The sequence below is a fragment of the Hyperolius riggenbachi genome, chromosome 10 (assembly GCF_040937935.1).
Source record: "Hyperolius riggenbachi isolate aHypRig1 chromosome 10, aHypRig1.pri, whole genome shotgun sequence".
Taxonomy (NCBI): domain Eukaryota; kingdom Metazoa; phylum Chordata; class Amphibia; order Anura; family Hyperoliidae; genus Hyperolius; species Hyperolius riggenbachi.
In genome coordinates, this window is record NC_090655.1 from 270,216,667 (window position 1) to 270,232,191 (window position 15,525).

Genomic DNA, 15,525 nt, shown 5'->3' on the forward strand with positions numbered 1-15,525 from the left:
TGTTCAAAATGGTATTAAAAAATTCCTAAACATATTAAAACTCCAAATTAAAGTCCTTGTGCCATTTCACTAAAAGTCCAAGTGCTACAGCCCTAATTTTGCAAAGGCGCTATGAGACTGGTTTTCTTCTCCACAGGGATGCAGTATTCAGCTTGTGTTTCTGCTTGTCATAAACATGCAAGACCTCCACCAACACCCTTTGTAGTTCACTCACCGCTGACCTAGACCAACCAATGGTCTATATGCGCCTTGGGACCGTTCCCGGGTCGTCCCCCACCTCTCCAGCAAACACCTTCACAGATCAGCCTAGGCTCTTCACCAGTCTTGTTAACCTCATCAAAAAAACTGTGCTTAGCTGAGGATGTTTTTCCTTCTCTTTCAAAGGCAGTCATTACTTTTGAGACAGTACCTCTTGAAATGCCAAGCATTCGGGCAGTTTCTGTTACAGTAGCGCCTGCCATACGAGCACCAACAATTTGGCCTCTTTGAAAGTCAGAGATCTGCCATTTTTATAAATTATAACCAACTTTGGTTTAAATATCTGTAAAAAAAAAACAACAATTATTTTACTTAAACATATCAAATGACAAAAATAATAAACAAAAACAATTAATATATGTCAAGTTTTGATTGCTTAAAACAAAGATTATGATGCCAAAATGTTAGGCGTTTCCATTATTTGGTCCAACCCCTGTAGATATACTGTCCCAAACCATGGAAGTGGATAAAAGAAAATCAGTATGGCAGCCCCCATAGTCTTCTCACTACATTTGTCCTTTAATTGCTTGTGGGAATGATTGCACCTGGGGCTGTAGGGAGAAAGACAGATATAAGGAAAGGTGGGGGGGAAAGGCTGCGCATCCCTAAACACATGCTGCAATTGAATGGTTAATCGCACAGGCATACACCGCCTCTGCCAGACTGAAAAATGCATGCCCTGCATCCAAGACAAGTGCTAACATTTATTAAACTAGGAGGTACTTTAGCTTCCAAATATGGTTTGCATGCAAAGTATATTATACTAGACACTTGCGCCACGGTGAGGCAGACCTCCTGGCAAGTGACCTAACCTAAATTTAAAACCTCGGGAGCAGCTATGCAAAAAAAATGTGTAACTTACATTTGGTAGAACAGCGAGGAGAACGCCAGCGCATACCACTAAGGCTGCATCTGAAATGACCACCAGCTCAGTGTGTAGCACCTATATAGACTTTCTGCACACTTCGCATTCAATTCAGATGCAAATCATATGCAAATCAGCTACTACTTATCATGCAAACAGGAAACTCAGGAGGAGGGGCTGGGAGCAGCTAACCTGACAGTTACATAGTTACAAAGTTAAGGAAAGGTGGGGGGGAAAGGCTGCGCATCCCTAAACACATGTTGCAATTGAATGGTTAATCGCACAGGCATACACCGCCTCTGCCAGACTGAAAAATGCATGCCCTGCATCCAAGACAAGTGCTAACATTTATTAAACTAGGAGGTACTTTAGCTTCCAATATGGTTTGCATGCAAAGTATATTATACTAGACACTTGCGCCACGGTGAGGCAGACCTCCGGGCAAGTGACCTAACCTAAATTTAAAACCTCGGGAGCAGCTATGCAAAAAAAAATGTGTAACTTACATTTGGTAGAGCACGTTTAAAAACACACGATTGGTTCACACGATGGCCAGGGGCCCCGGACCTCTCTCACTGGCCGGGGCCCCAAGGCCAACATGAGATACCTGGAGGGGAGTGCAGGTGGGCCTGGACCTCTCACACCCAGGCTCTGGACCTCTCACATCCAGAAAACCCACCAACACTGCCTCCATACTGAATGCTAAATTCAACACACACAAGCAATAGAACACAGCAGTACATGCATCCAGCTACATTTAAAGTGGTCAGCAGGTGCACGTCAGCCAATCAGGATGCACTGTCATACACCCTTTACCTGCCATACCACATCTAGCAGCCATTAGCATTCAGGTGGGAGGCTTCAGTTGGACGCCATCGCAAGATTGTGCCACTAGCAGGACCGCCCCGTGCAGGCATCCCTCCCACAGGGGTCCCTCCCTAACCGCTCACCTGTCCGCCATGTCCTAGAGCTGAAAGAAAACGTTTAAAAACACACAATTGGTTCACACGATGGCCAGGGGCCCCGGACCTCTCTCACTGGCCGGGGCCCCAAGGCCAACATGAGATACCTGGAGGGGAGTGCTGGTGGGCCTGGACCTCTCACACCCAGGCTCTGGACCTCTCACATCCAAAAAACCCACCAACACTGCCTCCATACTGAATGCTAAATTCAACACACGCAAGCAATAGAACACAGCAGTACATGCATCCAGCTACATTTAAAGTGGTCAGCAGGTGCTCGTCAGCCAATCAGGATGCACTGTCATACACCCTTTACCTGCCATACCACATCTAGCAGCCATTAGCATTCAGGTGGGAGGCTTCAGTTGGACGCCATCGCAAGATTGCGCCACTAGCAGGACCGCCCCGTGCAGGCATCCCTCCCACAGGGGTCCCTCCCTAACCGCTCACCTGTCCGCCATGTCCTAGAGCTGAAAGAAAACGTTTAAAAACACACGATTGGTTCACACGATGGCCAGGGGCCCCGGACTTCTCTCACTGGCCGGGGCCCCAAGGCCAACATGAGATACCTGGAGGGGAGTGCAGGTGGGCCTGGACCTCTCACACCCAGGCTCTGGACCTCTCACATCCAGAAAACCCACCAACACTGCCTCCATACTGAATGCTAAATTCAACACACACAAGCAATAGAACACAGCAGTACATGCATCCAGCTACATTTAAAGTGGTCAGCAGGTGCTCATCAGCCAATCAGGATGCACTGTCATACACCCTTTACCTGCCATACCACATCTAGCAGCCATTAGCATTCAGGTGGGAGGCTTCAGTTGGACGCCATCGCAAGATTGCGCCACTAGCAGGACCGCCCCGTGCAGGCATCCCTCCCACAGGGGTTCCTCCCTAACTGTTCACCTGTCCGCCATGTCCTAGAGCTGAAAGAAAACGTTTAAAAACACACTATTGGTTCACACGATGGCCAGGGGCCCCGGACCTCTCTCACTGGCCGGGGCCCCAAGGCCAACATGAGATACCTGGAGGGGAGTGCAGGTGGGCCTGGACCTCTCACACCCAGGCTCTGGACCTCTCACATCCAGAAAACCCACCAACACTGCCTCCGTTTTCTTTCAGCTCTAGGACATGGCGGACAGGTGAGCGGTTAGGGAGGGACCCCTGTGGGAGGGATGCCTGCACGGGGCGGTCCTGCTAGTGGAGCAATCTTGCGATGGCGTCCAACTGAAGCCTCCCACCTGAATGCTAATGGCTGCTAGATGTGGTATGGCAGGTAAAGGGTGTATGACAGTGCATCCTGATTGGCTGACGAGCACCTGCTGACCACTTTAAATGTAGCTGGATGCATGTACTGCTGTGTTCTATTGCTTGTGTGTGTTGAATTTGGTAGAGCAGCAAGGAGAACGCCAGCGCATACCACTAAGGCTGCATCTGAAATGACCACCAGCTCAGTGTGTAGCACCTATATAGACTTTCTGCACACTTCGCATTCAATTCAGATGCAAATCATATGCAAATCAGCTACTACTTATCATGCAAACAGGAAACTCAGGAGGAGGGGCTGGGAGCAGCTAACCGCAGAGGCGGTGTTTACCAGTGCGATTAACCATTCAATTGCAACATATGTTTAGGGATGCGCAGCCTTTCCCCCCCACCTTTCCTTAACTTTGTAACTATGTAACTGCCAGGTTAGCTGCTCCCAGCCCCTTCTCCTGAGTTTCCTGTTTGCATGATAAGTAGTAGCTGATTTGCATATGATTTGCATCTGAATTGAATGTGAAGTGTGCAGAAAGTCTATATAGGTGCTACACACTGAGCTGGTGGTCATTTCAGATGCAGCCTTAGTGGTATGCGCTGGCGTTCTCCTTGCTGCTCTACCAAATGTAAGTTACACATTTTTTTTGCATAGCTGCTCCCGAGGTTTTAAATTTAGGTTAGGTCACTTGCCCGGAGGTCTGCCTCACCGTGGCGCAAGTGTCTAGTATAATATACTTTGCATGCAAACCATATTGGAAGCTAAAGTACCTCCTAGTTTAATAAATGTTAGCACTTGTCTTGGATGCAGGGCATGCATTTTTCAGTCTGGCAGAGGCGGTGTATGCCTGTGCGATTAACCATTCAATTGCAACATGTGTTTAGGGATGCGCAGCCTTTCCCCCCCACCTTTCCTTAACTTTGTAACTATGTAACCTGTCAGGTTAGCTGCTCCCAGCCCCTCCTCCTGAGTTTCCTGTTTGCATGATAAGTAGTAGCTGATTTGCATATGATTTGCATCTGAATTGAATGCGAAGTGTGCAGAAAGTCTATATAGGTGCTACACACTGAGCTGGTGGTCATTTCAGATGCAGCCTTAGTGGTATGCGCTGGCGTTCTCCTTGCAGAAAGACAGATATACTTGCAGATAGTGCCCGCAGATTGGAACAAGGGATCCTGAACTGCAAGGCAAGAGTGCTAACTACTACGCCACCGTACTGCCCATCAACACAGCTGTTACTTTTCTGAAAGAAATGTTACTCTCGGGGTGACACAGCATAGTTATTCTGTTTATACTCCCTCATTGTATCAAGTCAGTTTACTAGCTCCTAATACTCCGCTATCACCCTCTTTTTCTGGTGTAATCAGGGCTGGATTTACCATAAAGGCACTGTAGGCACATGCCTACAGGCCCCTGATGATGGAAAGGCGGCTCCCTCCCTATACAGAGTCCTGATGAAAGTGTAAGGGCTCTTTCACACTAAGACGTTGCGTCTGATGCGACGTTAACGTCGCATAATGTGCCCCTAATGCAACACGTTAGCTTTGAAGTTGGACGTTACATTGAACTGCGTTGTGCGTCTCGCGATGCGTACTTTTTGACGCACACGGATCGAACGAAAACGGAGCATGCTGCACATTTTTTTAAAAAAAACAAACAAACATTACTGAGCATGTGCAAACAGTGTAACGCAGCCAAATACGAGTATAACGCACAGCATGCTGCACTTTCATTTAACGTGCTGCGTTATACTCAAACACAACGTAGGCACTGTGAGCAGCCCATTGATATTTCATTACTGTGAGTTGGGCTGCGTTACAGGCTGCTCTAACGTGGGACTTTAACGTCCCACTGTGAAAGCAGCCTAAATGAGAGGTTACCCACCCAGCTCTCGGCATTCCACTGGCCAGATCTCCCTTCAGTCAAGGGCACATCTAGCTACTTAATATTAAGGGTACTTCTGGTTAGCTAATACAAAAGGGCATCAGTAGCTTCCTATGACGGGCAAGAGAATTAACATGTAGAAGTGACAGCTGGGACAGGCAGCACACTTGCGATGCGGTTCGGAAGGAGTTTGTAGGTTCATGGAGGGTGAAGTGTAAGGTGCCAGGACATCTGTGCCTATAGGCTCCTGGGATGTAAATCCCACCCTGGGTGTAAGGGTTCAGCCACACTATAAGCGCTTTTCTGAGCGCTTTGCGATTGATTTGTACTTTGAGCGCTTTTTAAAAAATCGCTCTCATTCACTTTCATTAACATCATGTAAAAATCGCTGCAATCGCGTACGCGAAAAATTGTGGCGATTTTTACCTGATTTTAATGAAAGTGAATAAGAGCGATTTTTAAAAAGTGCTAATCAATCCCAAAGCTCTCAGAAAAGCGCTTCTAGTGTGGCTGAGCCCTAATTCTTCCAGACTTCAGTTCACTTGTTGTGCTTACGCTTACATGATATTACTGATAATATAACCATATATGCAGATGAATGTTCAACTTTCTTACCTGTGCTTGAAAAATATTTTAATAAAACACATTCTAACAATGCAATTTATTTATTACAGTGAAAGTGACTGATGCATTTAATAGTACATCTTACATTCCATGCAGAGGAACAAAACACGTCACACTGTGGGAACAATATACAATAACTTTATTAGCAGCTTTACTCACAGGAGAGACACTTGGAGATGCATCAGATTTCCAGTCTAATAGGATCTATTTTTTTACATAACACAGAATCGTTTTCAGCAACAGCTTCCCACATTTGTCTACAGCAGTGATTGTAACACATATAACAATAACCTGTCCCCCTCTCCACCCCAGAATCACCTGTATCCAATTATCTCCTAATTTACATTTGGGGTACAGCGCTGAGGCATTGGGGTGTCTATAGCAGTGATTGTAACACATATAACAATAACCTGTCCCCCTCTCCACCCCAGAATTCCTGCATCTCACCTCCAGCCCAAACACCTGTATCCAATTATCTGCTTCTAATTTACATTTGGGGTGCAGCACTGAGGCATTGGGGTGTCTATAGCAGTGACTGTAACACATATAACAATAACCTGTCCCCCTCTCCACCCCAGAATTCCTGTATCTCATCTCCAGCCCAAACACCTGTATCCAATCATCTCCTAATTTACATTTGGGGTGCAGCACTGAGGCATTGGGGTGTCTATAGCAGTGACTGTAACACATATAACAATAACCTGTCCCCCTCTCCACCCCAGAATTCCTGCATCTCACCTCCAGCCCAAACACCTGTATCCAATTATCTGCTTCTAATTTACATTTGGGGTGCAGCACTGAGGCATTGGGGTGTCTATAGCAGTGACTGTAACACATATAACAATAACCTGTCCCCCTCTCCACCCCAGAATTCCTGTATCTCATCTCCAGCCCAAACACCTGTATCCAATCATCTCCTAATTTACATTTGGGGTACAACGCTGAGGCATTGGGGTGTCTATAGCAGTGATTGTAACACATATAACAATAACCTGTCCCCCTCTCCACCCCAGAATTCCTGCATCTCACCTCCAGCCCAAACACCTGTATCCAATTATCTGCTTCTAATTTACATTTGGGGCGCAGCACTGAGGCATTGGGGTGTCTATAGCAGTGACTGTAACACATATAACAATAACCTGTCCCCCTCTCCACCCCAGAATTCCTGTATCTCACCTCCAGCCCAAACATCTGTATCCAATCATCTCCTAATTTACATTTGGGGTGCAGCACTGAGGCATTGGGGTGTCTATAGCAGTGACTGTAACACATATAACAATAACCTGTCCCCTCTCCACCCCAGAATTCCTGTATCTCACCTCCAGCCCAAACACCTGTATCCAATCATCTCCTAATTTACATGTGGGGTGCAGCACTGAGGCATTGGGGTGTCTATAGCAGTGATTGTAACACATATAACAATAACCTGTCCCCCACTCCATCCCAGAATTCCTGTATCTCACCTCCAGCCCAAACACCTGTATCCAATCATCTCCTAATTTACATGTGGGGTGCAGCACTGAGGCATTGGGGTGTCTATAGCAGTGATTGTAACACATATAACTATAACCTGTCCCTCTCTCCACCCCAGAATTCCTGTATCTCACCTCAACGCCAACACCTGTATCCAATCACCTCCTAATTTACATTTGGGGTGCAGCACTGAGGCATTGGGGTGTCTATAACAGTGACTGTAACACATATAACAATAATCTGTCCTCCTCTCCACCCCAGAATTCCTGTATCTCATCTCCAGCCCCAACACCTGTATCCAATCATCTCCTAATTTACATATGGGGTGCAGCACTGAGGCATTGGGGTGTCTATAGCAGTGATTGGAACACATATAACAATAACCTGTCCCCCTCTCCACCCCAGAATTCCTGTATCTCACCTCCAGCCCAAACACCTGTATCCAATCATCTCCTAATTTACATTTGGGGTACAACGCTGAGGCATTGGGGTGTCTATAGCAGTGATTGTAACACATATAACAATAACCTGTCCCCCTCTCCACCCCAGAATTCCTGCATCTCACCTCCAGCCCAAACACCTGTATCCAATTATCTGCTTCTAATTTACATTTGGGGCGCAGCACTGAGGCATTGGGGTGTCTATAGCAGTGACTGTAACACATATAACAATAACCTGTCCCCCTCTCCACCCCAGAATTCCTGTATCTCACCTCCAGCCCAAACACCTGTATCCAATCATCTCCTAATTTACATTTGGGGCGCAGCACTGAGGCATTGGGGTGTCTATAGCAGTGATTGTAACACATATAACTATAACCTGTCCCCCTCTCCACCCCAGAATTCCTGTATCTCACCTCAACGCCAACACCTGTATCCAATCACCTCCTAATTTACATTTGGGGTGCAGCACTGAGGCATTGGGGTGTCTATAACAGTGACTGTAACACATATAACAATAATCTGTCCTCCTCTCCACCCCAGAATTCCTGTATCTCATCTCCAGCCCCAACAACTGTATCCAATCATCTCCTAATTTACATATGGGGTGCAGCACTGAGGCATTGGGGTGTCTATAGCAGTGATTGTAACACATATAACAATAACCTGTCCCCCTCTCCACCCCAGAATTCCTGTATCTCACCTCCAGCCCAAACACCTGTATCCAATCATCTCCTAATCTACATGTGGGGTGCAGCACTGAGGCATTGGGGTGTCTATAGCAATGATTGTAACACATATAACAATAATCTGTCCCCCTCTCCACCCCAGAATTCCTGCATCTCACCTCCAGCCCAAACACCTGTATCCAATCATCTTCTAATTTACATGTGGGGTGCAGCACTGAGGCATTGGGGTGTCTATAGCAGTGACTGTAACACATATAACAATACCCTGTCCCCCTCTCCACCCCAGAATTCCTGCATCTCACCTCCAGCCCAAAAATTGTGTTAGTAGATATTTGATCCGTAATATATACATTTTTTTTTTTGCGTATTTTCATTTCCTTTGTTTTTCGTGGAGCCACACAATTTCTGCAACCTCTCCAGTGTGAGATATATTATGTGAAACAAGCTCTGATAAACCTTTCCCACGCTCAGTACATATGGTTTCTTACTGGTGTGAGAACTCTTATGTGTGAAAAGATTGGCTTTATGTTCAAAACATTTCCCACACTCAGCACATGAAAAGGACTTCCCTCCAGTGTGAGATCTCGCATCTAACAAGCTCTGATTTCTGAACAAAACGTTTCCCACACTCAGCACATAAATAATCAACAAGAGGTTTGCGCTCACAGCAAGTGTGTTCTTCCTACAATTGTGTCTCAAGAGTATCACCAGTTCGCCTCCTCTGTACCAATATATCAAAATTCATCAAGAGGTGGCGCTCACGGTATTTGTTTCAAGGCTCAGTAACTGTATACATATCAATAAAACATTAAAAGTCCATCAATGAAGTTAACATAACAGATTCTTCATCAACTCGGATTGCAAATCTTCAGATGTATGGAGGCCACCACCAACACCCTTTTTGTGCCACTCACCGCAAGATGCAGACCAACCAATGGTCTATATACACATCGGGACCGTTCCCGGGTCGTCCCCCACCTCTCTGGCACCAAATAATGACACGATCCTCCCTTTAATCCGACTTTCCTCTTGGTTAACCTCAATAAAAAGCCTCATATAGTGCAGTATTGCTTTAAAAGATTTATTAGTAAAAAACAGATTGCACTCACATGCTCCTCTTTAAAAAGTTCGCTTAGAGTAATTTGTTTAAACGGGCTCTCCCCCGTATTGATGGCCAGGGCTGGCAGGCTCCGGGTGTGCGTGTGGTCCCTCTCACCTCCGCCGCGCGCTCGGTGGGTGATACGACCTTCCGTGCTCGCCGCCTCGCCACCGCTGGTAGACGCTAACAGTCCTTCCGCATCAGACTCCGCCCAATCGATTTCCTCATAAATGACTCATCAGGGGCACAGAGTCTGATGCGCTTAGCTTCCCTTAAGTATCTCCTCCTCCATATCACGTCACAATATGTCCGCCTCCCCTCCGCAGCCCGCTAGTTCCGCCATCAGTAGGGCAAAAGCCTTACACATATAGCAGCCATATATCCACATTTTCTAAGAAAACACCTAACACAGGTCTAATATCAATAGCTGCCTTTGCAGTTATGGTTGTTAACTCATACTTTCATACAATCTGCCCATAAAAATACCGCCCCTCACTCCCCATCATATAAAATACAGTAAACAGTTATATTAGCATCATATTAGCCCTTACATATCCAAAGACAGCATTGCCTAAATGTATTACCAGTGTGAGCTTCCCACATGAAAATAGCCAGACTGCCCACCTTGTGGCCTCAGTGCCACTTCACTATATTCTGCGTGGGCCTTCATCTCCCCATCAGGCTGCCCGTATTGGAAGAGCACCATTAACCCTTTAGTGACCCCCACTCCCCACCCCTCTACTGCATGGCACATTGACCCCCTCTTTCCCCTAGGTTGGGTTATGTTGAGGCAACCTGATTTCAAGATGAAAACCCAACACAATGTAATAAGGGCGCCTGCCCCCTGCATCATATACTACAAGTACAAATAACTACGAGACCTGGGAGGGTAAAAAACCATTGGGGACAAGCCCCCCCCCATGACTAGGCGTACCCGGGGTAGCATCAGGTGCATACACACATATCACACCCCTACTCCCCCAAGAAACACACCAAATCAATATCTATATTGAGCCCCTCTGGTCTTAAGGTCCCCATCTTTTGGATCCACTTTGTTTCCTCCTGTGATACCTTTTTCACCCTGTTACTTCCCCTCCAGTGGGGCACAATCTTTTGGAGGGCACAAAACGACAATTCCCTGGGGTTACAGTCATGTTCCCTCCCAAAATGAGCCGATAGACTGTGGTTAGGGTAACCTTTTGTGATGTTACGGACATGTTCACCCATCCTTTCTTTTAATGTTCTTGTGGTTCTCCCAATGTACTGCCATCCGCATTTGCACCAGGCCAGGTAGACTACAAATTTGTCATTACATGTAATGAATTCTTGAATTTTAAAACTCCTTCCATTGCTGAACGAGGTAACCCTGTCAGTCTTTACTCCCTTAGCTTCCCTACAAGCTTTACACCCCCTACATGGGAAAAAAACGGCTGTTTGCCAGCCCTGCATTTTGGGGGGCTTCTTAGGTTCAACACAACTGGGAGCAAGGATTTGTTTAAGATTTTGGGCCCTTCTATAAATGAATTTGGGTTTATTTGGGATGATATTTCTGAGTGTTATATCTGTTTCCAATATCCCCCAGTGTTTCCTGATGATATTTTGCAGTTCTCTATACTGGGTACTGAACCCCGTAATGAAGGCTATATCAAACTCACCTTTTTTTGTCCTCCACTTCCCTATTACCCAGTAAAGTGAGTCTGTCAAGGGCACTGATCCTCCTGATCTCATCCTCCAATTCAATACCACCATATCCCTTTTCCAAAAATCTTCCTTTTAGGGTTTCTGCCTGTTCATAATAATCCTGAATATTCGTGCAATTCCTTCTCATTCTTAGGAATTGGCCCCTGGAAATTCCCCTAATCCAGGCCGGGTGATGGCAACTGTCGCTTGCAATATAGCCATTTCTGTCAGTGTCCTTGAAAAAACTTTTCGTGCCCATCATGTTTCCCACCCTCATAATCTCCAAGTCCAGAAAATGCATCGTGTCAGGGCTGCTTTCCATAGTGAGGGAAATATTTAGGTCATTGTTATTGAGATGCACAAGGAACTTATCTAGTCCTATTTTTCCTCCTCTCCATATAAAGAACAAATCCTCAATGAAGCGCCGCCACAATCTAGGTGGGTTCTCTGTCTCCATCAATGATTGTTCCCATTTGCCCATAAACAAATTTGCTAGGCTTGGGGCATAGCTTGCCCCCATGGCGCATCCTTTCGTCTGGCTATAGAAGTTTCCATCGTGCCAGGTTTCTTTCCCGAGTGAATCTCTCATGCATTAAAAGTGCCACTAAGCACATGAATAGGGCTTCTCACCAGTGTGGGATCTCATATGTGAAACAAGCAATGATTGCTGAACAAAACATTTCCCACACTCAGCACATGGATAGGGCTTCTCATTAGTGTGGGATCTCATATGTGAAACAAGCAATGATTGCTGAACAAAACATTTCCCACACTCAGCACACGAAAAAGGCTTCTCACTAGTGTGATATCTCATGTGTGAGACAAGGTATCCTTTACATCCAAAATTTTTCCCACACTCAGCACATGAATAAGGCTTCTCACCAGTGTGACATCTCATGTGTGTGACAAGGTTTCCTTTACTCCCCAAATTTTTCCCACATTCAGCACATGAATAAGGCTTCTCACCAGTGTGACATCTCATGTGTGTGACAAGGTTTCCTTTACGCCCCAAATTTTTCCCACATTCAGCACATGAATAGGGCTTCTTTCCCATGTGAGCTTTCTCATGTAAGACAAGTGATGCTTTATATCCAAAACATTTCCCACATGCATAGGGTTTCTCCCCAGTGTGAGCTCTCATGTGTCTAACAAGCTCTGATTTCCGAACAAAATGTTTTCTACACACAGCACATGAATAAGGCCTCTCAACAGTGTGAGATCTTTTACGTGGGACAATGTTTGATTTCTGCACAAAACATTTCCCACTTGTAAAACAGGAATTAGACCCTCCCACAGGGGGAGAGCTGTGCTGGGTATGAGGCACTTCAGGGATAGACAGGTGAGGGTGAATATTTCGACTAACCAGGATATCAGCAGGAGACTCTTGTCCAATGACATCATCATCCATTGTACATTCTGTAGATACAGATAGACAAGTATCTGAGAGGTTCCTGATGCCGGGACTTTGCGCTGCAAATAGAGAAACATCACTTCCTGTTAGATAATTCTGAGGGGAACAATTATCATTAGGATGGTCAAGGAGCTGCTGATAATTCCAAGTTAATGCAAAGGTTATGCAGATTAGAAATGGAGCAGATGCAGCAACTACATAGCTTTGAATATAATTAGCATACAATTTGCACCATCTCATATTGGCATGTCACTGACCATCCCTAGTTATCAGCCTGACAGAGAAATGCCGAAAGTTGGGCTCATTACCAGGGCTGTGGAGTCAGTACAAAATCATCTGACTACTCAGTTTATGAAACCTCTGATTCCAAGTACCCAAAACTACTCCAACTCTACAAAACTTGCAGGGCTATGGAGTGGGCACAAAAAACATTCAACTCCGACTCCTCCATTTGTGAAGCCACCGACTCCGGGTACCCAAAACTGCTCCGACTACAACTCCAACGCCCGGCTCATTACAGGTGGCCAATCACATGATAATAACTTTGACTTGCATGCAAATTTTATGTAGCTTATAATTTTATAAATAATGCATTATTCTAGTAGCTGTGCAGCCAGTATACACATGGCTTCCATATAGCTGTGCAGCCAGTATACACATGGCTTCCATATTACTGCTCACATTTGTGTTGCTGTTGATGTGAGCCACACTGTGATCAGACAGAAATGCCCCAAATACCACCAGTCCCCCCACTGTGTGCTGTGGTAATTACCACCCTTGCCAGATCTGTCATTTCACTGCTCACTCCCTGCTTGGAATTCATGCAGTATGGGGGCAGCTTCCGGCTCTTGTGAATGGGAAAACTTGTTTAGCATGATTGCACTTGGCATAGTTGTTTATTAAAGGGATATTATAGCTACTTGTCACTTCAGTCTCCCCTCCCACTGTACTGTTATTGTTAGTAAGCTGTCACCAAATACAAACCTGAATAATAGTGTTAGATGGTGAAATGAGTACATAGCATAGCCCAGAATATGGCCAGTCTATGAGCAGCGATTCAGTCATAACAGCAATACAGACACACATGTATTCTATAATTTACTGCTGATTACTCACCTGTTCTGCCCTCTGTAACACTGTCCTCCTCTTTACTTGTCTTAATCATGTCACCCTCTTCCATATACTGCAGATCACTTCTCTCATATGTCTCTTGTTCTTCCTTTTTAATTGACCTCATCATGTCTCCTTTCTCCATAGACTGCCGATCACTCCTCACATATGTCTCTTCTTCTTCCTCTTTAATTGTCCTCATCATGCCAGCCTCCTCCATAGACTGCTGATCACTCCTCACATATGTCTCTTCTTCTTCCTCTTTAATTGCCCTCATCATGTCACCCCCCTCAATAGACTGCTGATCACTCCTCACATACGTCTCTTCTTCTTCCTCTTTACTTGCCCTCATCATGTCACCTTCCTCCATAGACTGCTGATCACCCCTCACATACGTCTCATCTTCTTCCTCTTTAATGGTCCCCATCATGTCACCCTCCTCCATAGACTGCTGATCACTCCTCACATATGTCTCTTCTTCTTCCTCTTTAACCACAGCACTTACATGTATTAGTTCTCCATCCTAAGTTCACAAAATGAGAGATCATTTAAAAAAAAAGTGAAGACAGGATATTAAGAAGGAAAAATGTCACATAGTTTGGTGTCTCGGATGACCATCACTTCCACCTACCTGATAATGGTGGGAGATGGTGGGATCTTCCTGTGGACAAACAAATGAATAAAGAGGACCTGTACATCTTTCTGGTGGGTTTCTGTTACTGAATACATCTGCAGGAAACACACACACTGACTGATTACATTAGCTGAATACATCAGATGATTGGGAGGATCTGGTAGGACCCTCCATACTGTTCTTTCCTTTACGAGAAATGAAAGTCTCCTCTTACCCGGTGATGTGAGGGGCGGCTGATTCTCCATCATGGTGTCCTTGTAGAGGTCCTGGTGTCCTTCTATATACTGCCACTCCTGCATGAAGAAATAGACGGTAACACCCTGACATCTCATAGGAACCTGTCACACAAGGATACAGTCACCAACTAGAAGACCTGATGGAATGGAGGGAGGACCTCTTTGAAATATTGTCCGGTAATAAAAAGCTACTTCCTTTACCCATCATCCCGGGCTGTCCTTATCGTATGCTGCCGTGAGGAAACCTCCACAGCTACAGCCTGAGAGCCTGGTCCCTGGCTACTAAATGGAGCAAACGCAACTTCAAGCTGTTATCCAAGCACAGCCACTTCAGGAGATGAGACCTCTCTGGAATAAGGCCCTACACCATATCTACACAGTACTTTAAGCACTTTTTTCTTTTCTTGTTTTTTGTGCAGTTAACACCCAGCCACACCCCTTGCTGTTACTGGATAATGTCCCATAATTTTCAGTACCACTCACCTCTCCTGTCAGCAGCTCCATCATCTTCCTGATAACCTCTAGAATCTTCTGCTTGTTGTGGCCCTCAGGTATCAGGGAGTGAGGTGGGGGCACCATGATGGTCACATGATCACCAGACTTCACTGGAGGAAAACTCTGCAGAGAAAGACCAACAATAATGTCACTTGACCTCCCAGAATCCTCCTCATCTCTTCAGGTGTGTTTTATTAATAGAGATAAGAGTGATGTCATGTGATCTCCCAGAATCCTCCTCACCTCTCCGGTCAGCAGATAGATGATCTCCAGGGTGAGGTTGAATATCCTCTCGGTCACGTGACTCTGGTCCTCGTCCATCCTCTGTGATGTGGTCATGTGATCTGTACAGGATGCAGCTGCCTTTTGATAGATAATAAAGGGAGGATCATCTAGGTTAT

The 15,525-nt window shown here is 45.6% G+C and overlaps 2 protein-coding genes and 1 long non-coding RNA gene across 4 annotated transcripts in view; all 3 read right to left on the reverse strand.

The window, feature by feature from the left end:
* The window catches only part of LOC137535392 (zinc finger protein 665-like), a 976,927-nt gene that overhangs the window by 682,789 nt on the left and 278,613 nt on the right, over nt 1–15,525 (reverse strand). The window lies entirely within an intron of this gene.
* On the reverse strand, nt 11,820–13,961 carry LOC137535861 (zinc finger protein OZF-like). The gene is made up of 2 exons (XM_068257743.1): nt 13,766–13,961; nt 11,820–12,654 (listed from the first exon to the last, which is right to left on the reverse strand). Exons 1-2 carry the CDS (start codon nt 13,959–13,961, stop codon nt 11,843–11,845), a joined length of 1,008 nt encoding a protein of 335 aa, XP_068113844.1. The 3' UTR covers nt 11,820–11,842.
* On the reverse strand, nt 14,609–15,440 carry LOC137535443 (uncharacterized). The gene is made up of 3 exons (XR_011024403.1): nt 15,368–15,440; nt 15,113–15,247; nt 14,609–14,686 (listed from the first exon to the last, which is right to left on the reverse strand). It is a non-coding gene; the product is annotated as an uncharacterized lncRNA (long non-coding RNA).

Bases quoted from the DNA above. Each gene is read 5' to 3' on its own strand.
- LOC137535861 (XM_068257743.1), bottom strand. From the start codon at position 13,961: ATGAGGACAATTAAAGAGGAAGAAGAAGAGACATATGTGAGGAGTGAT. The intron at 12,655-13,765 runs GTGAGTAATCAG...CTGTATCTACAG, and splicing joins TGTTACAGAGGGCAGAACAG to AATGTACAATGGATGATGAT.